The 24,820-nt window shown below is 42.3% G+C and overlaps 1 protein-coding gene across 4 annotated transcripts in view; it reads left to right on the top strand.

Annotated features, from left to right (window-relative positions):
• Nucleotides 1–24,820, top strand: part of Jakmip2 (janus kinase and microtubule interacting protein 2) — a 147,923-nt gene that overhangs the window by 65,323 nt on the left and 57,780 nt on the right. For all 4 annotated transcript variants that reach the window (XM_042263727.2, XM_042263729.2, XM_006977681.4 and 1 more), the window contains exon 2: nucleotides 23,018–23,293. In XM_042263727.2, coding sequence (XP_042119661.2) covers nucleotides 23,165–23,293 — 129 coding nt within the window. In that variant the 5' untranslated portion in view covers nucleotides 23,018–23,164. The remainder of the gene's footprint in view (nucleotides 1–23,017; nucleotides 23,294–24,820) is intronic.

Below are 24,820 nucleotides of genomic sequence, written 5' to 3'. Positions count from 1 at the left end.
TGAAAGTCAGAGCCTTAACTATCCCGTTATAACTGTGTCCCCACCATGCCTTTTTTTCGGTATCTGTTTTACGGAATTGGAAGCCTGTAGGTACACTACATAAATATTTATGCTTCTATATTGTCTTGATTAATTTTTCTCTTTATTAACATGTAGTAATGCTACTTAAATGCCCTTAGCTATTAAAAAATGTTTTGTTCCTGTGCCCCATTTGAGCCCTCTGGTTATTGATAATTTCTAAAAGAAGGGTTCTGAATTCTTTTTCTGACATGTCGCTATCCCAGGGTCTTGATTTCTGATATGGAGGGGTTGAGGAGTGAGCAGGAAAATGTCCTAATATTCTGTTATCTCATACATGTGTGCTGGTTTTTTTTTTTTTTTTTTTTTTTTTTTTTTTTTTTTTTGGTTTTTCGAGACAGGGTTTCTCTGTGTAGCTTTCCTGGAGCTCACTTGGTAGCCCAGGCTGGCCTCGAACTCACAGAGATCCGCCTGGCTCTGCCTCCCGAGTGCTGGGATTAAAGGCGTGCGCCACCAACGCCCGGCATGTGTGCTGTTTTGTTCCACTCTGTGCATTTGTTGAGGTGAATGTTTCCTCCCATTTCAATTTTTCTCCTTTATGTCATTCTTTTTGTTTTCGCTGTTTTATGGGTGTCCCCCTGGTGGTCTCTTCCTGTTTTCTGTCACTATTGTGAGAGGTGATGGCTGTAGCTCCTCTAACATTTATTTTTAAAGATTTATTTATTTATTATGTATACAGAAGAGGGTGCCAAATCTCATTACAGATGGTTGTGAGCCACCATGTGGGTGCTGGGAATTGAACTCAGGATCTCTGGAAGAACAGTCGGTGCTCTTAACTGCTGAGCCATCTCTCCAGCCCCAAAGCTTTATCCAAGGCCCTAGCTTTGGTCTGAAACACTGGAAATAAAGATTTAAAAAATGCAACTTAAAAGTAATAAATAAAAATAAGAAAATAAATAAAACAAATAAATGAAACAATGAATATATTATAACCTCAGTGTTTTTTCTTGCTGAGCATTCTGGCTCCTGTTTCCTCTAAACTGTCTTTTTTATCAGCCTCCACAGGTGGAAGAGAAGGCTGCTAGCCTCAGCAAATCAAACAAGTTAACCTATGTATCCTACCTAATGAGAGGGATTTCCTTGTGGGAAGTCTACTTTCTCCCAGAATTCCCTGGTCTGAGGCCTCCATACCAATTACAATTTGGTTTCCGGTATTTCGTGGGTCATTCTTTCCATGCACAGGGCTTTATGTGACTGAGGCTTTATGTAGAAGGCATGCCCACCTCCTGACCTCTGTCATTTTCAAGTCTCTTTCTGGCCAGGCCAATCCGACACTTTGGCATGCTCAACCACTCACTGTCCCCATCGTCTGTAGTTCACCCCGGGAACAGTGGGGGTGATGCCTCTCACTTAAGTCCGGGAGAAACTAGAAGGCTCTCAGCTTCAGGTCTTCTGCATCAGGAGTCTTCGTCTGAACCTGCTGCTTACTCTGGTCAGCCACTCACTGTGCCTGCTGGATCTGCCTCTGGTTGCATGTCCACAGCCAGGACAGTCTTGTTGGTGTCTAGGATGAGGAAGAGCACCTTGCAGGCAGCTAGTGCAGATGCCAGATGTGAACCTTGTGTACTGCTTCTTTGTGGAGAAAATCCCATCCCTGCTCCTCTCAGTTTTCTTTAGCTCTTCCCCTTCTGGGAATAGAGTCTGTTTTCTTTCATTTAAACTCATCTTTCACTGAATCCCATAGGTGGCGTCTAGTCCTGTATTTTACCTGGAAACCCCCATGATGTTTTATAATGAGATCCAAAGATGAAGGGCACCCAGTTCCTCTGCTTGTAGAAAGAAGGGGCTTGTTTTATACTGTACCATTTTATAGTATCTATCATGAGTGTTGACACTGTGATTACATTGGCCAATGTTATCATTATACCCAGCCTTTTAAAAAGTCAGATACTCTGAATCAAACTAAATAAAAAGTCTACTGAGCCTGCTTAGACAGACATTTTTATTTTACTTTCTAGTGAGTTCTTTCCTGCTGTCCTCTCTGGTCACCTACGGATTCACTCATACCTTCAACTCTTTCTTTTATTTGAGAAACATTTATTAACTACTGCACATTGTTAATCCAGTGTGAGCCCAGCTTTCACACACTCCTATCTTCCTGGCAGCCACAAAAAAACCAAACATCTGCTTACAAGCTGTGACAAATAGTCATGCTATGTAAACATGCCCTGAGGAACAGGCCTTGATCTCAAAAACCAGGTGGACTTCTGTTTGAGTTTCTTACAGCTACAGTAAGAAATTACCACAAACTAGGTGGCTTCAGATGACAGGCATGCATTCTCTCATGGCTCCAGAAGAAATCAGTGTGAAATCAGATGTACAGAGCAGGAGTTCTTTCTGGACAGATGGGAGTCTGCTCCTTAGATTGTAGACAAGTCATTCCTATCTCAACTTCTTCTTGCCCGCTGTGTGTCTTTGGGTTTCTGTAAAAATTTTCCTCCTCTTAAGAGGAAACCAGTCATTGAATGAGGCCCACCCTAATCTAATATGCCTCATCTGAACTTTGCCACATGTGCAAAGCCACTGTTTTCAAATAATGTGACACTTTTGGGGAGCTGGGGATTAAACATGTCTTTGGAGGGCACAATTCCTCCTCCTAGATAAGCTTCTGTGAGCCTGTTACATCTGAGATGAGGTATGAGAAGCTAAAAAAATAAAAAGAGTTCTCTGTGAAGTAGTGAGCTTGCACAGGCCATGAGGCAGGATGGGGTGTCTTGTTTGAATATGTGAGGCCGTGAGGCAGGATGGGGTGTCTTGCTTGTGTATGTGAAGTCAAACACATGCTCCAGGGAACACAGAAGCAAGGACTCAAACGCACACTCTCGTATACAGAATACCCTCCTGGGAGGTGTGAACATCACAAACACGATTATCCTCATGCAACTCTGCTACCAACTAATGGGAAAGGAAAACCTTGACCCTTTTCTGGCTGGACTTCAGGAGAGAAAGCCCCAGAGGTACAGCCTCCTGCAGAGCCAAAGCTTGGATTATGATGCATTGAACACTGGGTTTAGACACAGTGGTTCTCAACTTTCTTAATGCTGCAACCCTTTAATACAGTTCCTCATGTTGTAGTGACCCTCCAGCATGAAAGTGTCTTGTTCCTACTTCATAACTGTAACCTTGCTACTTTTATGAATCATAATGTAAATATCCAATATTCAAATCCCATGGGGGTCGCAACCCACAGGTTGAGAACCACTGGTTTTAGGGGAAGCTGGATGTGGTCAAACTTAGCCTTATGGCAATTTGGGCCAGAGAATGTGGCAAAGTATTAGTTGGAGATGTTATATTTGTTTATGCTGGGGAACATTTGTTTAATGATGCAAAGATGTGTAGCATTCTTTTATGTTGCATGTGTTTAACTCTGTGACATTGTGTTAACTTTGTCTGTCTGAAACACCTGGTTGGTCTAATAAAGAGTTGAAGGGCCAATAGCAAGGCAGGAGGAAGGATGGGTGGGGCTGGCAGGCAGAGAGAATAAATAGGAGGAGAAATCAGGGGGAAGACTGAGGGAGAGCAAAAGGAGAAGGAGAGGAAGACTCCAGGGGCCAGCCACCCAGCTACATAGCAAGCCACAGAGTAAGAAGTAATACATACTTTAAAATATGTAGGTTCATCTATAAAGAGTAAGAAGTATACAGAAATAGAGGAAGATAAAAGCCTAGAGGCAAAAGGTAGATGGGATAGTTTAAGAAAAGCTGACTAGAAACAAGCCGAGCTAAGGCCAGACATTCATAAGTAAGAATGAGACTCTGTGTATTTATTTGAGAGCTGGGTGGCAGGCCCCCAAAGAGTAAAAGAGCAAATAACCAACTACAAGTGGCCACAGATTCTAGGCCCTTACCTAACAACCTAATATTCACAAAGTGAAGACAGCTATATCTTCCTCGGGATGTCATTGTGAATATTAGGTTTGAAACAGCATATTCCAGCTTTCAAATGTTTAATATAAAAGAACAATGTGAATAAAGATTTAAAAAAAAATCCCCAGCTGCTCAAACTTGGCACAATTTAACCAAAAATACTTCCTCAGTGAAAACAGAAGCTGGATTGGGGAGGAGAATTACAAATAACTTTCTCAATCTGTACACCATTCGAGGAAGTAGGGGATTGGGACGATATTAGCATATAATCTGGGTACAGTGGATGCTTTGGGGGAGCTTCCAGGAGTCATTTTAATGGCTGACCACACACATGCTGCTTTATGGCTGGCTCACAGTCCTTTCTCGAAGTCTCAGGCAGTGCTTGAGTGTTCGAAACTTGTTTTAAAAATAAAACTCCTGCAGCCGGGGGAGGTTTTAGACACAAACCTTATTATAGGCGGGCACATTGGCACGGAGTGGTTTGTCACATTTACTGCCCTTGGGAAGGCTGGAGGGAGGAGGTGACAAGACAGTAATAAGCAGGGACAGGGAGAAAGCAGGTCAGGCTACAGCTCCACCAACCAGCCCCGAGGCGGCCTGGACTGGAGAGGGGCTGGGCAGCTCTTACTCTCACTCAGAGCCAATCCTGTGCATGCTGAGGAGATGCAGAAACAGGGCCACATATGTAGTTGTCACAGCTGTAGTCACATGGAGAACAGCCCAGAAGGATCTGTGGATTCCCCTGAGGGGTTGGAACCATATTCCTCAAAGACGTTCAGTCACGGAGAGTGAGAAAGACCTTTTGACCCTAAATACCATAGAACACTTTGCACTTTACATTTTTCAAAATGTTTTTGTGTAATTGTATAAACACGCATACACATAGAAACATGCATGTATGTGTTAACATTTATATAAGTGTGAATATAATTCATTTTTACATGAATGACTTCATACTTTGCATATCATTATTTGGGGACTTAATCATATACTTTGAAGTTCAGCTAGTCTGTTGGCCAGTATAGATGAACCTACATATTTTAAAGTCACTGCATAGTATCTTGTAGACTTTATACAGATGTTCTCTCTTATGTAGACACGGGTTCATGCCTAATATTAACTTCTAGAGTAGTTTAGCTACCATGAAGTTTCTCTTTATTACCTTTAGTATGCTATAAAATATACACATTTGTCTCGTTCTACTGAATATAAACCCCATGTGGACAAGGACCTTTATACATTGAAAAGATCTTTATACACTGAAAAGATCTCCTCTTTTCAGCCCCTAAAACTGTCTACCAACACAAGGATTCACTGAGTAAATGTTCTGTGGCCATACACTGACTCCACATGCAGTAAGGTGCACCCCTATTGCCCTTTCCACAGTCAGGCAGCTCGGTGAGGACAAGGACAGTCACTTCAGTCCCTTTGCCTCCCCTAGCTGCAGCAGAGGCACAATGCCTCGCCCAGGGGACAAGCTCAGTAGCTTTCAGAGGTCAACAGTACAGTGCACAGCTCAATCCTCAGTCAGCTCGATGGGACTCAGTGCAGTCCACCAACTCGGGATCCTGCCGTTCTGGTGCAGAGTGGCCTAATGAGCATTCCTCTCAGCTGCCTTCTGCTCCCTCTCTGCTCTAAGATGTTATGGTGCCATCTCTGTGCTGCATTTTTGCAGAAGCCTCTAAACCCAGCTCCTTGCTTCCACCCTCATGCTATTTCTTTTTCTGTTCTAACTAGTACAGCTGGAGTAAAATGCTAAGGACTCAGTCAGATCAGGACATCTCTCTTAGCACCTCCCGGGGCTCCCACCCTCTTTGAGTAGAAGCCAGAATCGATTAAAAGAAGTCTAAAAGGCACAGTGTGGTCTACAGTGCTGTTCTTCCATTAATGCCAGCCCCCAGCTTGGCTGCTGACCTGGCTCCCTCCCTCACTCCAGCCCATGCTTTCTACAGTTCCAGGACTTGGACATTTCATCCTACTCTGGAGTCTTGTACTAGCTTCCCCCCTAGGCACCCACTTGGACTACTCACTCCCTTCCAGCCTTCCAATATATCCCAGTAGCATAATCCACTCTCTGACCTACATAGGTTTCTTTGGTTAAAAAAAAATTAACATGTATCCATTGTGCTAAATAACATACACTAGAATGACTAGAATTCATATCATCTTCATACATGCAGATAAAGTACTCTTATTTCTCCATGTTACTCCATCTTCCCCACCCCTCATCAACTTTATTTCCCATTTCCTTTCTCTTATGTATGTTTGTTGTGTGTTCTCTCAAGTAATGTTAATTCCATGGGCTAATGAAGTATGATTGATGACTAATGATTGATTGACTGATACCTGTGCCTTTCTGGCCCTTATCTGCCCAGAGCAGTGCTTGGCAGCTGTCATAGTTAGGTTTCTATTGCTGTGAAAAGAAACCATGACCATGGTAACTCTTATAAAGGAAACTATTTAATTGGGGCTGGCCTACAGTTCAGAGATTCAGTCCATTATCATCATGGTGTGACATAGTGGCGTGCAGGCAGGCATGCTGCTAGAGAAATAGCCCAGTGTCCTACATCTTGCAGGCAACAGGAAGTGGTGTGTTTCACTGGGTGGTATCTTGAGCATGTATGAGACCTCAGAGCCCACCTCCACAGTGACACACTTCTTCTAACAAAGCCATACCTACTCCAACAAAGCTACACCCCCTAATAGTACCACTCCTAATGACCTTATGGGGGCCAATCACATTCAAACTACCACATCCCATTCCCTGGCCTCCTTGTAACAATATCATAATGCAAAAATGCATTTAGTCCAACTGCAAAAGTCCCCATAGTTTATCACAGTCTCAACGATGTTTAAAAGTACAAAGTTCAAGATTCTGAGAGTCATGCAATCGCTTAACTGTAATCCCCTATAAAATAAAAATAAAAACGATTACATACTTCCAACATATAATGGCACATTACCATTCGAAAATGCAGGGAAGGGAGCATAGTGAGGGAATACTGGACCAAAGCAAGGCTGAAAACCAGCTGAGCAAACTCCAAACTCTGCACCTCCATGTCTGATGTCAAAGCACTCTTCAGATCTCCAACTCCATTCGTCTTTGTTGACTGCAGCACACTTCTTTCTCTTGGACTGGTTCCACTCCGTTAGCAGCTTTCCTAGGCAGGTATCCCAGGACTCTGACATCTCTAACATCTTGGGTTCTCTGAGGCAATCCAGGCTTGAGCTTGACAGTTTCATACAATGGCCTCACTACTAGGCCTCCATTCACGACACCCCTGACACATGCCTGGCCTCAGCAGCCTTCAGCTTTCCTTTGTCTTGGGGACAGATTCCATAGCCCCTTTCTTCTGTCCTTCTGTTCTTCTGTCCTACAGAACCATGTGACCAAAGCTGCCAAGTTCTACTGCTTACTGGGGCTGGAAAATGACCCTCTTGTTCAATTACGTCTTGACCAGCTTTTTGTCTTTTACTGGCTAAGCTTGGCTGTCCTGAAACTGGATCAGGCTGTCCTCAAACTCAGAGATCTGCAAATGTCTGCCTTCCAAGTACTGGGATTAAAGGTGTGCACCACCACACCTAGCTCTAAGCTTTTCTTCAGTTCCTTTTCACAAATTGGAAAGCTTCTCTGGGTGGGATCTTGCCCTGAGGTCACCCACTCCCTTTAATCCATTTCTTAATCTGTTTATCTCCTTGAACACAGGACTTAGTTTCATTCTATCTTTTGGTGTTCCTTTTCTTCTTAAATTTTACATTTTGTAATTTACCCTGCTTGGCTTGCTCCTTTTCGTTATAGATTTACCGCTAATAACCACTGTTATTAGTCTATATACTAGGCTGTTCTGAGATTTCCTCTGCCAATGGAATTAATCCAAACCTCTTCACTTTAGCCTCAGGGAGACTCTTCTGACAAGGGCAAAAAGCAGCCACATTCTTCACCAAAATAGCGCAAAAATTATTTCTAGGCAACACACTAAAATTCTTTTCCTCTGAAGCCTCTTGATCCAAGCACCCACAGGTCAACGAGTCATACTCAGCACTACTGTTTTCCACGCTCCTACAGCATGGCACATTAAGCAGCACTTAAAACATTCAACTGCTTTTCTAACACAAGTACTAAAGTCTGTACTACTCCAAATAAAAACATGGTCTGGCCTATCACAGCAATACTCCATTCCTGGTACCAACTTTTGTCTTAGTTAGGTTTCTGTTGCTGTGAAAAGACATGACCATGGCAACTCTTATAAAGGAAAACATTTGATTGGAGTGGCTCACTTAGAGTTCTGGGGTTCAATCCATTATCATCATTGTGTGACATGGTATCCTGCAGGCAGGCGTACTGCTGGAGAAGTAGCCCAGTGTCCTACCCCCTGCAGGCAACAGAAAGTGGTGTGTCTCCCTGGGCAGTACCTTGAGCATGTATGTGACCTCAAAGCCCACCTCCTCAGTCACATACTTTCTCCAAAAAGGCCACACCTACTTCAACAAAGCCACACCTCCTAATAGCATGACTACCTATGAGCTTATGGAGACCAATTACATTCAAACTACACAGCAGCTATGAATTCAGGACCTTAATAGTGGTCAAGCTGGCTTTAATTTGGAGCGTTTGCACCCTTGTTGCTCAGTGATACATTCGGTGGTGTCCTCTAAGAGATGTTCTGCATGTCTAAGACTCTATAACCAAATGCTTTGGATCCAATCCTTGCTCCATTGCTCTGGGCAGAATTTCTATTATATTTATATTCACCTGGTCTCTTGTTATTCCATCTGCACAGATAAAATGGAATATTTATAATCATTATGTGTTACAACTTGTTACATTTTATCAGACTTAGTCAGAACTAACCATTTCAACAGTGTAAGATATCTATGAACCACATCCCTAGACTCTGGCATCTGAACCTGTCTTATTTAATCATCTCTTGTGATAATTTTTGGATAGCGTGGCTGTTCTCTTTATACTGTTTATAGGAGTAATGGATGCCCTTGTCTGAACCCTGTTTTACATAATGAAATATTAACCGAGAGGTTATAAGTACTCTGAATAGAAGAATTTTCAGTTGAATTACCCTAAACCACCAAGCCCATTAGGCCTCTGAACATTAGTAATTGGGTGTGATGTGCAGCCATTTCTTAACTATTTAGAATAATCAGCTGCCAAGAAACTTGGATTGAGTTGATGAGTGGCTCACAGACATACGAACTGTAGGATGTTGGGCAAATGTAGCTAGAGTTTTCCTGCCTGGCCCACAGTCAGGACAAATCTTTGTCACCCTCCAGTCCCACAGCCGCTCAGACCCAACCAAGTAAACACAGAGACTTATATTGTTTACAAACTGTATGGCCGTGGCAGGCTTCTTGCTAACTTTTCTTATATCTTAAATTAATCCATTTCCACAAATCTATACCCTGCCATGAGGCTCATGGCTTACCAGCATCTTTTCATTCTGCTTGTCAGGGTGGCGGCTGGCAGGTAGCTCCTTCTGCCTTCCTGTTCTTTTATTTCTCCTCTCTGTTAGTCCCGCCTATACTTCCTGCCTAGCCACTAGCCAGTCAGTGTTTTATTTATTGACCAATCAGAACAATTTGACATACAGACCATCCCCCAGCACAGCCAAGTGCAGGCCATCTCAGACACCTGCACTCAGGCCCGTGGTCCTAATCATCCTCTATGCGGACCTGCTGGGTAAAGCCACGAGGAACCTGAGAACAGGCTCCCACAGGACATATAGAACATCCCACAGCAGGCAAAGAGCAAATAATAATAATAATAATAATAATAATAATAATAATAATAATAATAATTTCCTTATTTGAATAGTAGAATATATTTTCCTCACAAATCTGTTTTGGTGAAATATTTGGGTAGTGTTAATAACTGTGGGAGAGTGCCCAGAGCATCACAGTGATGAATAATGCACAACCAAATGTAACTATTCCCAATACTCTCAATAAGAAATGTGTATCCTAGCTGGGCATATGGCTTATATCTGTAATCCCAACATGTGTAAGGGTGAAGCAGGAGGATTACCATAAATCTGAGGTCAGCTTAGATGTCATAGTAATTTCCAGGCCAACATGAGCTATTAAGTGAGACCCTGTCTCAAAAAAAAAAAAATGAAATAAAATGAGACAAAAAGAAATATATGTGTATTGATTATAGTAGAGTTGGTGTGGAATGTTTTTTGGCTGGGGGTCAAACAGAAGGCTTCCTCCATGCAACTCTCACAGCCTCTCAACATTCACAGATCAGAAAATGGAACCTTCTTCCCTCATTAAATATCTCACTTGAGGTATAAGAATACTGACGAATTTAATATCATACAGAAAAAAAAGAGCCCTTTCAAAATTCTCCCTTTCTCCTCCATTTTACTTCCATTCCCAAGTCAGGCAACAGCCTTGTTCCATCCCTAGGTCCCACTGATTCTTCTTGCGTAATTTTCCTTCGATCCTTCCCTATTCTCCAGACTTCAGGGCAGCTCCCCTGTCATCTTCCAAGACTTGGTTTGGCCATCCTTTCTGCCAGGAGCGTGCTGTCCTCCCCGGGGAGCAGATCCCCTCCGCTGTGCACCTCCGTGTCGGGGGTGTACAGCTCCTCTGGCTCTCATTACATCTGCAGACTACAGTTCCTTATTTACATGTTGGCCTCCCCTGTGGGGGGAGAGTTGTAGAGAGGCTTCATAAATCATACACTCAGGGGTGACTAAATGACTTTTCCCTCCCCCATCCGAGCACTGAGCAGATAATGCATGTCAATAGCTCAGCACAGTGACCAGCAGTAATGCGTGGTCAATGGCCATGATGATGATGATGACAAGCAGCCTGGGAACACCCGTCCTGCACAGCATGAGGTGAGTCAGCAGACAACGAGGAGTAGAATTATCTTTACCAAAGCTATTGCAGTCAAGGATATTACAGGCCAGGACTCCAGCATTTTGTAACATAGAAAATTGCTTACTACACACGCACACCCAGGAAATTCCTGAACCCTCTGACATTCTGAGCTGTGGAGGAAAACAGCCCTGGGGCTTCATTTTTCCTAACAAAGCTGTCTAGAGAAATAGATTAAAATCGAAAATGAAAAAGTGCCATTCCTGCTTTATGTGCCAGAAGGTAATAAATCAAAGAAAATACTGAGGGAAAATGTATTTCTCAAATACACATTGCTAACATTTGAAAATATCTTGCTTAATTTTCTGGGGATTCACATACTCTCTGTGCATTGCAACATTTAAAGAGGGGAAAGCAAGCCTTTGCTGAGCATAAATGGGACCCGTGTCCACTCCCGGAACAACCATGTACCTGAGGAACGGCCCTGAGACTATTGACGGAACTCACTGTTCTTCCAACAGCGCTGCCCTTCTGGTTCCATTCTTGTATGTTTTCAACAAACCATTTGCTTTTGTGTATCTGCTATGAGGCACTGTGCCCAACAATGAAAACAGAGTCACGGATAGGCCCAAGGAATTCTTGCCTCTTCAGGCCCGAAGAAATTGCGTTACTGAAGGGAGGGAGGTGAAAGTGTAGGGGATGCAGTTTATTTCATGAGAGGAGGCAGGAAGGCTTCTTCAAGAAAGGCAGGCTGAGAGAAAACAGTATCCCTGATGATTTACAAAATACGATCTATGTAACCTCCGATCTAGTCCACCTCTGACTGTAGTTCCTGAGAGGGAGCCAACGTGCACTAAGTGGTTAGTTCTACTCAGTTGGTTCTTAGCAAGCCAGGTTTGCAGCAGGATGTAGCTCTCTGACTGTCTGTGACTAAGGTCTGTCTCTTGAATCTCCATCAGATTTGGAACAATGTATCTACTTGCACTAATCTCAGCTCTCACTGAGTGATGTCAATCTGTTGTGTTCAAGCCGTATTCCTGGCTTCAGCTGATGGTCTGTCTGTTCTTTTTCCTCCTTCCATTTCCTTCACTAAATTCGTTTGTTTTGCTTTTTTTCTCCAGAAGCAATATTCAATTCCCATTATAGAAGTAACACAGTCATCATTGTAGATATCTTTGGAATGGGTAAGAAAGGCTTCAGGAAAGTTGTGATTTCTCACCATCTGGCATTAAGAAAGCTGATGTCTGATTTCTCTTTGAACACTTATCTTTACATGTATGTAAATGTGAGCTGTCTGGTTCTTATTCAGTGTCACGGATCCTCCTGTTACATTGAAATTTACTTCTGTAAAATGTGTTGGTATTGATTTCAAATAATGTATAGAAGAAACTTGTACTAGGTGAATAAATAAACTGGTGATAAAAAGAAAGTACTATTGTTCCTCAAATGTGAATTTTTTAAAAAAGAAAAGACTATTTCAGATACAGTATTTTGATAGTCGTTTTTATAAACTTCTGGAGCAAAGCTGTTCAAGCTATATGGACTTTGCTTCTCCATTACACAATCAAGCGTAAAGTCTTCATTTCTTTCTTGATATTTTCTCTTGATATTTTCTAGTATTTATTTATAATGTGGAGTAGTGAGGATGTGAACTTGCACTATTTAATTTAGTGCCTGACTTTTGTTTTAAAGTCCCTGAAAATATTAGTTTGGGTTATTTCTACACCACAAGGGACTTTTTTGTGTGACATTTTCTGCATTCTTCATTGTCCCACGTGCTAGAGCTTTGTGTCATTTGTAACCTTCACTAGCTCACTGCTGCCCAAGAATCAACATATTATCTGGGCTTTCACTCCGTCACAGAGAGACAGAGAGAGAGAGAGAAGAAGCACGCAGAAACTCCACCAAATGCGTCTTGATGATGCTCTCGACCTTGCTCTTTGATTTTTGGTGAGAGAATGACCTCCTATCACCTGAATCCTTCTCTCTCTATAAAGTGTTATAACTGCATCTATCTGTAACTCCATGGTTGTGTTTAAAGTCCAAAATAGGAGAATATATGTAAGGTACACAGTGCTCATCACCCAAATTCATAAATAGAAGGTGTCCTGTCATAATAAAGAAAAATATGAGAGTGGGATCAATTCCTTTTTGGACCTTTTGCTGTGGTTTCTCTCTCTGTTCAGTTCGGTACTACACTGAATGTCAAAAATAGTCTTCCTTAAAGGCAAATGTAGGGGGATAGAAAGATGACTTATCCAGTGCCTAAGTGTTCATACTGCCGAAGCATGAGGACCTCAGTTCAGATGCCAGCACCCACATAAAAAGCCTGGTATGGCTGAATGTGTACCTGTAACCCCAGTGCAGTGGAGACGGGAGGGAGAAGAATGGGAGGAGACAGTCAGACCATCAGGGTTGGTGCCAAAGCATGCTTCCTTGCTGAGCCATCTCTCCATCCCTCACAATTAAAAATTCAATTATATTAAAAGTAAGAATTGCCAGTGTTTACTGAAACAGCCTAGCTCCAGGTGCGGTGAGAGACCCTGTGTCCAAGGCAAATGGCTGAGAGTGCTAAAGCAGCATACTCGAAGTCTTCCTCTGGCCTCTGTGCAGGTGTACACAGGTCCTTGCACTACCTGCATACATGTACACACACACACACACAGAGAGAGAGAGAGAGAGAGAGAGAGAGAGAGAGAGCGAGAGAGAGAGAGAGAAATAGCAATTTTCCTATTAATTTACACAGGTCCTTGCACTACCTGCATACATGTACACACACACACACACACACACACACAGAGAGAGAGAGAGAGAGAGAGAGAGAAAGAGAGAGAGAGAGAGAGAGAGAGAGAGAGAGAGAGAGAGAAATAGCAATTTTCCTATTAATTTCTCCTTAATCCTGAGAATTTCATACATGTATACAATGGAATATGATCATAACCACCCCTCATTTCCTCTCGCCAGCTCCCTCCAATTCCCCCCAACACCAACACACTCCTTTCCTATCTTCACATCTCTACTGATAACCCATCAAATCTAATTAGTACTGCTTATATGAATAAGGTGTGGGGCATCCTCTGGAGCATAAGAAATCTACCAATGTCGACATATTGAATGATTCTCTCTCCCCATCTACTGCCAACAGCTATTCAGAAGGGGATGGGACCTGGAGAGCAGGGCCCTTCTAACATCTATACTGGATTTTTGCTGACTGGGTCTTGTACAGGTCATGTACAGAAAACCACAACCGGTATGGAGAAATGAGTGCAGTAGCCAGGCGAAGTTCAGAGGTTTGCGTTTCCCAGTGCTCGTCCTCATTGCCCTGCTCTTAAATTCTGTCTGCTGCCTCTTCCTGGATATTCCCAGAGCCTTGCTCAGGGAGGGACTGAGAAAGACATCTCATTTAGGGCTGGGCACCTCCTTCTCTTATTCTAAGCACTTTGTGTCTCTCCACTGACTGCTGCCCTCTGCAAGAAGGAAACTTTTGTTGTGCGCAGCTGAGGTCTACAAGTATAAACACCAAGGTTTAGAATGAAATCTGACAGCAGAATCATTCCACAGAATAACAATACCAAGTTCTACCTTAGGAACAAGGACCTCCCCAGCCATGGGCTACCAAATAGCATGTGTGAACCCCTTCTTTTTAGAACATCAGAGTCCCAGTAAAGATTAAACAATATGCAAATCATCAGAACTTGCCCTTTTTCCTCACCTCTTTCCTTTTTGTTTTTTATTTTTGTCTCTTGGGTTTTGTTTTGTTGTTTGTTTGCTTATTTTTGAGAAAATGTCTCTCTATGCAGTAGAGTTGACATCAAACACACAAAAACTCTCTTTCTATAGCCTCATGAGTGTTGTGATTACAGGTGTGTTCCACCACTCCAGCCTGAATCACATATATCGAGTGCCTAGAATGAACCATTCATATCAAACATAATAATCCATAAATTATTCCTGTCCATGTGTCCTCTTTCTGGTTTTTCATGTCCCTTCCACGTTAGCCTTTAGCTTCTGGCTTTATAAAGTCCTTCTGTTTTGGTAAAGTCATCTATTAACTCTGAAGTATTTATTCAGAATTACTTTGTGCCCACTGTTCTAAGCAGTAGGACTCAACAAATTGATAGGCATTAAGTGGACAGAATCGTAGCCTCAGGTACAATCCTTCGTGTGTGTGTGTGTGTGTGTGTGTGTGTGTGTGTGTGTGTGTGTGTGTGTGTTGTGCACCTGAAATCATCACGATGTAGAATATGAAGCTTCATTTAGTACATACCTATTGTATTATGTCCAACTGTAACCTAAAGTTTTATATATAATTATATTTTAGAGATGGTATCTGAACTGATTTTTATATTGTTTTCCTATGGAGAATAGTCTATAGAGTTAGGATAACCACTTTAGTAAACAACAAAACTCTTCTTTCAAGAGACTATCATTTGGGGCATACACACACACACACACACACACACACACACACACACACACACACTACAAGCCCATTGGTACACACGTGCATTGGCTTCTATAAAGAAAAAAACTTTCAACACTGAATTTATATTTTGTAGTTTTGTAACATTTTATTTATTTAATTCATTGTGTGTGTGTGTGTGTGTGTGTGTGTGTGTGTGTGTGTGTGTGTAGGTGTACAGTGTACAGGTGAGGGTCAGAGGACAATCTGTGAGGGTTAGTTCTATGCATCTACCATGTGGGTGGGTCCTGGGGATCAAATTCAGGTTGATAAGCTTTTCTCAGCTAAGGCATTTCTCTGACCTTCCTATTTTTTTAATGACCCACATTACTTTGTAGTTTATTACTATATTACACCACAACACAAGCAAAATGTTGTTAGTTACTATTACATGGAGCACAGAAAATTAAATAGAGCTTTCATAATAGGACTATGTACACCTATCTATGAATACTCCAAGCTATTTTATTCAAATTTATGTGCTTTTGCCTAAGTAGCATTACACTAGCCATTATAAAATTTTGAATTAAAATTATTCTGCCTTTTTGTAAAACAGCTGACATACTTGGGTCAACTTCTTTTTATAGAAGTCTCTGTTTGTGTTTGGTACTTCACAAAGGTGTCTTCTCGATGGGTTTTCTTTTGCTAAATTAAAAGTCATTGGAAACTGTTACCAAGGAAACAGCTGGATAAGTTATCTATATTTCACTTATACCTAAAATAGAAAAGCTTGCTCTGGGTTATAAATACAATTCTATAAAACTTCCTCCAATAATCTGTGTGCTTTTCTGTTCACACCAACTTCTCTTTAGAACAGTGCACATGTACAGCAATGCCTGCCTCAGGCAGAGGCTCTGAGCTTATGTGTTCCTTGCTCTGTCTAACCTTAATCACTTCCTGCTGAGTCTGGGGGTTCTTCCTGTGTTTAGGTGTTGATATTTGTCAACCCACAACAGCTGTAAGGCATTTTGAATTGAGAGAGAGAATGTAGTAAAAATACTTGCCACACAGAGACTTCCCTTTCCTCATGAGACTCAACCCATCCCTGTGAACCTTCTAAATCTAGACAAAAGAATATGATGCAAGGCAAACCCTGCACCAAGGAGTGAAAGTAGGCTTGGGACTGTGATGGGCAGTGGCAACAACTGAGAACCCTTAGTGAATGAATGTACTTTGTAGCACACCCAAGTATTTCCGGCACTCAGAAGGCAGAGATGAGAGTGTAGAGTTTGAGTCCAGCCTGGGCTGTATGATGAAAGCGTGTCTCAGAAAACCAAAACAAGTCAAGAAACAAATAAACATAGTTTGAGATCCACATAAATGCCTTTCATTTTATTCTTTCTTTAACTCTTGCATGAAACTTTAACTTTTACCTAAAATATAAACAACTATTCAAGAGTTCCAGCAATGTAGTAGCAATTTTCCACAATAAATCTTAATATAAGTATCTGTAGAACTGATACCTTGTGTTCCTCCATCTTGGCATTTTCTATGGGTAGAGACCAAAGCTTAGTAAATTGTGTTTTGTGGTATATGTTGTGGGTAGGTACTTTGTGTACAAAGACAAGCAAGATGCTCCTTTGCTCTTCAGTGACAGCAACTACCTATTGAAGAGTAACTGTAGTGCAAATGGGACCGACAATGTAGCTCAGTGGTTAGAGGGCTTGTCTAATGTGGGCAAGGACCTGAATATCTGTTGCTGGAAAAGCACAAAGCAGAAATAAAACAAGTAGTTACATAACCATGGACATGGCCACATTCTCCTAACTCCTTGACCTGGACAGGGTCCTAAGGGGGATGATGACCAGAAGGAATGAGAAGATAAAGAATATAGGAAAGTTTGGAATGGAATGGTCTTAAACAACTGATGACTCCTGCAAGCAAGTCTATTTATTTATTTATTTTTAAAATACAATATCTTATATACAGTTTGCTGGGGACAATGGGACAGAGTGAGCAGAAAGCTACCACACAATGGGATGAAGTCAGTAGCAAGCTAATGAAGCAATGCTGCATGAAGGGGGTACAGGGTATCTCAAGAGCATCACAGACGGGTATGGTGAATTGGGTTCTCAGGATCTGAAGTCTCAGTTCCCCCAAGGCCCTGGTTCCTGCCATTACTGGCTGTCAAGTCTGTTCCTGGTTGTAGAGAAGAAGCTATGTTCCTTCTCTGCATATCAAGGTCTCAGGGAAAGCCTCGGGTTGATCTTGCCTTTAATGCCCCTGAAGCCCATTCTGTCCCTAATTCTCAGAGGATTATTATGAAAATCCAACTCCATTGGGTCCTTTTTACATCTGAAACCCTATGGTAACAACTTTGGCCTCCAGTCCCTGACAGCTTCTCCAAGCTCATCGTCTGCTGTTTGTTTGGTTACTATGAAGCTCCTTTTTAGTGTGTTTTTCTCTTTACCATCTTTCCTATTCCTTTTTACCTGGAGAACTTCATATTCGACACTTCTGTCTAGAATGTCCCTTCCTGTTCTAATAATTAGATGGCCGACTCTCTTTCGCTTGTCTGCCTCACCATCCCTAAGTAATCTCTTCTGGCCCACCTGAATATGTGCTATGATTCTGATCTTCTATTGTCTGAGCAAATGCCACAGTTATTAAAAGTTATTATTATTATTTTCTTTCTTAGTACACTTATATCCGATACCAGGTGCCTCATTAGTTATTCATAAATTAATGAGTACATAATGAATGAGCACATAATGAATGAATGACAACCGCTATGAAACATACCTTCACAGTGAAGCCAAGAAGCCAGGCTTGGGAGCGATTCATGCTATATCAGGGTAGAGTGAAAAGGTGTGAAGGAAAGTGACAAGAAGTGACAGTTGATCTGGTTTTCAAAGAGAAAGCTGAAGGGACGTCACCAGGGAGTTGAGGGAAGAAAGGGGAGAAGTCAGGCAAAGAACTACATGTCCCAGTTCAAAAGTTTACCGTAGATGAATGTCATCTGCTTAGGCCTTCACCTTCCACCAGACGCTGCTACCATTGGGTGTCCCTGGAAATCCCCCTTAGAGAGAATAGATGTTTCTCACATGTGTGGTAAGAGCTCTTTACCTCCCTACAGTTTATAAATGTGATTTGAAAATGAAATTTTGACGGGACATCTATAAAAACAAAACAACAACAACAACAAAAACAAAAATGAACAAGCAAACAAACAAAAAACACCAAGAACGCTGACTTTGAGTGGTATTGATGGCATTAAACTTTAACTAATTCTTAATATTTGCTATTTTCATGTGAAAAAGAAGGCAATCTGGTGAAAGAGTAGAGCTTAAAAAGTGTAAACCTACAAGCCCAACAGCTTACCACCCTGTGAAGGTGCATAATTACTACTGTACTGAATATCAACACCTCACACAGGTGCAGCGGTTTGGAGAGCTGCCCCCCCCCCCTTCTGTCTCCAGGCACACAACAGCAATCCCTCCATATAGGGAAACTAGATCTCCAGAGTTAAAAATGACTTAAGCGGCAGGCCTGTATATTGCATTTTTGTGCCACACTCATGAGCACACAATGAAGCGCTTCTGCATTTGGGGAGGGGCTGAGGGGCTGTAGCATGCCTCTGCTGGCTGGCAGGCATAATGTGCGCAAGTGTAATTCAGACATGTTAAACACTGACAGCATCTCACTCAAGAGCATCAACTTTGGGAAGAAGAGAGGCTGAGACAAGCTCTCAAAGCTTCCTTTGGATGGACATTTTCCACTATTATTCGGAACTGCTGGAGCATTTGGCTCCACGCATGCGAACCCTAGTTATTTCATATCACGTTGCTTTCCGATCGTAACTCAGCGGCAACAGCCTGAGTGGAAGGCTTGAGGTTAATTACGACTTTATTCAGCTTCTAGCTTGAGGCAGAAGCAGCCACAAAGCCAAAGACCCCTTGGGAGTACTTATCCTGTCAATGACAGCCTCACTGCCCTGCAAGCATAAGCATGCATTTCTTTGCTCTTTTCCAGGGTCTCTGCACCTTTCCTGTCCCTTCTTTTTAAACAAAGGAATGATAAATTTGTTAGTTCTGCCCTTTATGTTTTAGCCGCTGTTTAGCAGAGTGTTAAGTCCTTGAAGAACTGTAAATACAATAATATTTGCTAATGTTTTCATCACACACTTCAATGCATTTATTCTTTGAAAGAGCCCAGTATGGTAAGCTCATTATAGTCCAAATTTTACAGCAAGAGTGTAGAAGCTTAGAGAATTCAATTGTTCAAGAATATACAATAAGGAAATATAATTAATAGCCAGTTTTTTTTTCTGATTTCAAATTCCAGGGTCTTGACCACCTCCTACCATTCCATTTCATTAAGCCTCAGATATAACTTGTATCCTGTGCCCTCTCTGTAGCCTGCTGGCAGCTGGGTCTGAATCCTGCTATCTCTTTAAGAAAGTCTTACTGTAGCTAAAAAGCTTCATAGGCTGACAGATGTGCATTTGAGTGTAGGCTCTACCATTTCATAGCTGAACAACACTTTCCAGGCTAGCTAACCTCTTTTCTTCTCGGTCTAAAACATAATGAGTGAATGCCAAAAAGGGTTTGACTGGAGCAGCTGAGTGACTCGTGTGTGGTACTGTGCCAGGCATTTAGAGAGAGGCAGTGTGATGGGGGGGATTGGCTTCCACACCAGCTGTTTGAGAAAGTGTTCGCGCCTACTTAATCTGCTCCAACTTTCTCCTGTGCTTTGACCATTCACCCATTCATTGCTTCCTGGAATGTGTTTTGTCTCTGTCGATGTAAGTCCCATCATAAAAGCTAGAAGCCACCACTGGATAAGAGTGACATGGATGCTCCTTAACATCTTTTGAAAGTCCAGCCTCAGTAAATGTAGACTATACACTCTTCAAATAATTTTTTTTATTAAAGCATGAGAATTTCATAAAAAATGTATTTTGGTTGTACACCCCCAACTCCCTTCAGATCCATCCCCACCTCTATCTACACTCAACTTTGTGTCCTCATTTTATTTTATTTTTTTTTAAACCTATTAAAGCCAGTTTGTGCTGTCTGTATAGCCACCCACTGAAGCATTGCTCACCTCCTGGGGGCTATGCCCTTAAAGAAAATGAGTTTTCCTCACCTAGCTAGCAGTGTTACTTTGTGCCCACCCTCCCCTCCCCTTGCTACGATTTTGTCTGGCAGCAGGTCTTGGCATGCTGTCACAACCTCTGTGAGTTCACATATGTGTCCTAACGAGGGTTGCCATTGCCGTGATGAAACGCTATGACCAAAGTAAACTTGGGGAGGAAAGGGTGTATTTGACTTGCAATTCCAAATCCCCGTTGATCATTGAAGGAAGTCAGGACGAAAACTCAATCAGGGCAGGGTCTTGAAGGCAGGAGCTGATGCAGAGGCTATGGAGGGGTGCTGCTTATCAGCTTGCTCCCCAAGGCTCACTCAGCCTGTATTCTTATAGAATCCAGCACTACTAGCCGATGGGTGGACCCACACACAATGGGCTGAGCCCTCATCCAATAATCACTAGTTGATAAAAATGCCCTACAAGCTTGCTGTACAGCCCAATCTCATGGAGGCATTTCCTCAATTGAGGTTCCCTCCTCTCAGATGATTTTAGCTTGTGTCAAGTTGAAAGAAAAGTACACAGCACTAAATGTAATTACCTTGTTGTATCCTGAATGCACTGTTTTGTTAGTGCTGTAGAGATGTCTCCTTTAGGACTGAGCACTCCACAGTCTCTTATTGTGCACTCCTGGACTAGTTGTGAGTCTCTATGTCAATCACCATCTCCTGCAAAAACAGACTTCCCTAATGAGATCTGAGAGATGCTCTAGTCTCCGGGGATAACAACAAATAACCAGGAGTCAGTTTAATATTATGTCCATCTATCAGAGCAATAGTAGCTGATTGTCTTCTGGGGCCTATAACCTGTGTAGCCTCAGGTTCTTGGCTCTGATAACAATGCCAGGGTGGAATGTGCTATATCATTCCATGATTTATGTAGATAAGTTTGCTCTCCCTTGCCCCAAGCTCATCTTCTCCCCATGCCCCTGGCCCCTGTGGACGCTCCAAAGGGCACAGCTACAGTATTTGTAAAAGGTGGCACCTAGCCAGGATCCCAATCCTTGAAGCCAAATACCAGGGCCTGTAGAGAGCAGCAGCTGCTGGAACACATGGATGATCAGCAGGAGTCTCTTAGTTCTCGTCAACAGTATCTCAGTGCACCACTACCCACTCTCTGGAAACATACATGAGAACTCTGGTCTCATGTTCTCCTCCTTGGTGTTAACAGTTGGCCGTTCATAGTTTCCTCCACTTCCCACTTTGTTCCAATGCAGTATTTAAGGACCTGGAGTTAAGACGCACCTCCTTTCTCTCCTCTTGTCAGGATTCTGGTTAGGCCTCCATTACCTTAACAAATCGAGCAACCTCCTCTCCAGTGTCCATGTCTCCATTCTCTCCCAACTCTGTCACCAGAATAACCTCATGTAAACCCTTCCCTGCTAGATGCTTACCAGTCAGGAACTTCAGCACCCCCTTCACTGCTTACTGGAAGACGAATCCTACACTCTGGGATTGAAATTATTCTGAGTCTCCTACCAGCTACCATTTCCAGCAGTAGTGGTTACTAGCCAGATTAGAGCCATGCTTAATTAGATCTTATTCCTCCCCAAAATAGTCTCTGTGACTCTTCTCTCTTGTGTCACAGCACCTGCCATTTTCTTGACCCAGGATGTGTAGCTGGAAGACTTCTTGTGTCCTGGCCAGCCCACAACAAGGATGCTTCAGCTGTGTTGACATCTGTTAGCACCATCCTCTCCTCATGTACTAGGCCAAGGATGCTGTCATCTGGCACACTTCTTATGTGTAGGGAAGATAGAAAGAAAGGCCCTTTGTCTATACTTGTAAAATACTTTGTTTGTTTTATAAAAACACATATTAGAGTTAGTTATGATGCCATATACCTTTAATACTAGCAGTAACATTCGGGAGGCAAAGGCAGGCAGGTCTCTGTGAGTTTGCATCCAGCTTGGTCTACAAAGCAAGTTTCAGGCCAGCCAGAGATACATAGTGAGACCTTCTGTCAAAGAAAAAAAAAAATAAAGCAATCAAAACGCTTATCAGAGAAATAAGATAGATAACAGTGCCAATAATAAACATAGGTAGGTGTATATCAGATAGACAGACAAGAAGACAGGCAGGCAAGCAGACAGACAGACAGAGATAGACAGATGTTAGGTAGATAACTGATATATAGTAGGTAGATGGGCAGCTTGACTTATTTTTGTCATGGAACTCTGACTTTAAAAAAGTAACATATTATACTAGCAAAGCATTTAAAAGTAACTAACAATATTAACTAAGTGAATGACTCAATCCAGCATTCCACTTAGTTACTCCTCACTGTTCAAATCTTAAGCATTGAAGAATATCCAGCTACATACATAGTGTTTTCGTATTTTTGAGGTATGAATACTAGGACATCTCCATATGTGTGCCTTCCTTTAAGGACTTTAATGACTAGAGTATCAATGAATAACATGGAGAAAAGACAGAAGAATGGGTGGGTGTTCCCAAAAAAGGGCACTAGGCAATGTGAAGGACATACGCTTCAGGTAACAGATCCAAAGCAGATGTCAATGTAATTGGAAGTATCACTGTGAGTTAGACACAAAATATAGTATAGAGGAGGTTCTGGAGACAGGAGAGCCTCAGAGAGGGCATGTACAGACCACTCTGGCTAGGAGCGGATGGACTGGCACAAATTCATTTCTTCAGCAGTCACTGTTGTCTCTGTTTCTCCCTAGGGCTTCTGGGGCAGCGGTTGAGAAGACCTTAGCAAGGAGCACCACGCAGTAGTTGCTGAAACATCTCACTCCAGGAAATGAAACAGTAACATGGCAGTACCTGTTTGAGAGGATTAAAATCCAAAAGACTCCATTTAGCAAGGAACAATGTCCAAGAAAGGGCGAAATAAGGGCGAGAAGCCCGAGGCACTCATTGTCGCCCTCCAAGCTGCCAACGAAGACCTCAGGACCAAGCTGACAGACATTCAGATAGAACTGCACCAAGAGAAGTCCAAGGTGAGTAGGGGCTACCTGGGGTCATGGCTCCAGCCAGCTCTGGCTGTCTTCCTGTGCAGCAAACTCAGCAGCTCCTTTGAATCCTGGGCTTTGATTCCTGCGCCCAGAGACAACCATATCAATGTAAAATTGCATCATTTAGATAACTGTTACTACAAAAACATTCTTGGTCACAAAGTAGCAAATGTCTTATTTCATTGTTTCAGCATCCTTTTCTAATTTCTGTAAAAATTTAATTTTACCCCAACCTCTCTTACCCCATTTCAATGAAAATAATGAATGAGATCAGAATCAGTTGGAGGCTATTTCTTCCTATGTCAGCGAAGTTTGGCCTTTATTAGTAAACTCCAATATAAAGTTTATGAAGGAAATGTCTATATCCCCGTGAAGCAAAGAGAAACATGTTCTCACATTTCAAAGGCATTCATTTGTGAATCAGAAACATGTTCTCACATTTAAAAGGCATTCATTTGTGAATCAGAAACATATTCTCACATTTAAAAGGCATTCATTTGTGAATCAGAATTTTTAGGCATTGTTTTTTGTTTTTTGTTTTTTTTTCTTCTTAGAAACAGACTTGGGTGTCTTAGTTTCTCTAGCTGTAATTTCGATGACTGATTCTGTTCCTGCACATCCATCTCTCACACATCACTCTGCCAGAGAATAACCTGGGAAAGCCCAGGAGAAATTGAGGTTCCTGAACCCACAAGTCAAAGATTTTGGTTACACACGTGATGTAAGGAAACAGCCTAGGAGAGTCCAGTGAGAGGACTCAGTCTTGAGGATTCGTTTCTCACTGTACCATCATCTTTCCCAGGTCTTGCCACCCACCAGTGTCCAGTTCGTTCAGTTTCCTTTTCCCTGGGGCAAAGTAACATTTGAAGGGAGGCAGGCTCCTTTTAGTAAAGACAGCATGACAAATGATGGTTACAAGAATTCTTAGGAGAGGAAAAAAGAAAAAAAAAACCACAAGATTCTGAAAGAGATCCCACCAGTGCCAGTATTCCACACACTGAAGCTTTTCAAAATGGACAGCTCTTGAATTTAATGAAACGGCCTGTCTTCCATTGCCGGGGACAGCATCCACACTGGCAGACATGTGTCATTCTGTCTTCCTCTGACAAGGCAGGAGGGCTCTTAATCAAGAACGCAGCCTTCTCATCCCCTATCCGTGGTACCCCTGCCTTCCTCCCTTTCCCTCGCAGTTAGTTACAACCTCAACACAGGAGTCAGAGCAAAGCCTCTCTGCACATCAACAGCAAAGGGATGGTGGGGGGCAAACGAATCATAAAGCAATTTCATTATAGATAAATACAATTGTGTTTTCAAAGGAACAGGCTCTAGGGGAGAAAATGATCAAAGCCAAGGTATGAATTTACACTCTCTGTTTAACCCTGAGGCTCTTAAGATAAAAATGACAATTCAGCTACTTGGAAGGAATGGAGTAAAGCCTGAAAACCTTTGGGGCGATGGGCCATTACTCACTCTCCCAGCAAATCAGATCATGCTTTTGGCATTTACAGAATG

This window comes from Peromyscus maniculatus, chromosome 19 (assembly GCF_049852395.1).
Source record: "Peromyscus maniculatus bairdii isolate BWxNUB_F1_BW_parent chromosome 19, HU_Pman_BW_mat_3.1, whole genome shotgun sequence".
Classification (NCBI taxonomy): Eukaryota; Metazoa; Chordata; class Mammalia; order Rodentia; family Cricetidae; genus Peromyscus; species Peromyscus maniculatus.
This window is presented reverse-complemented; position numbering and strand designations above follow the sequence as displayed.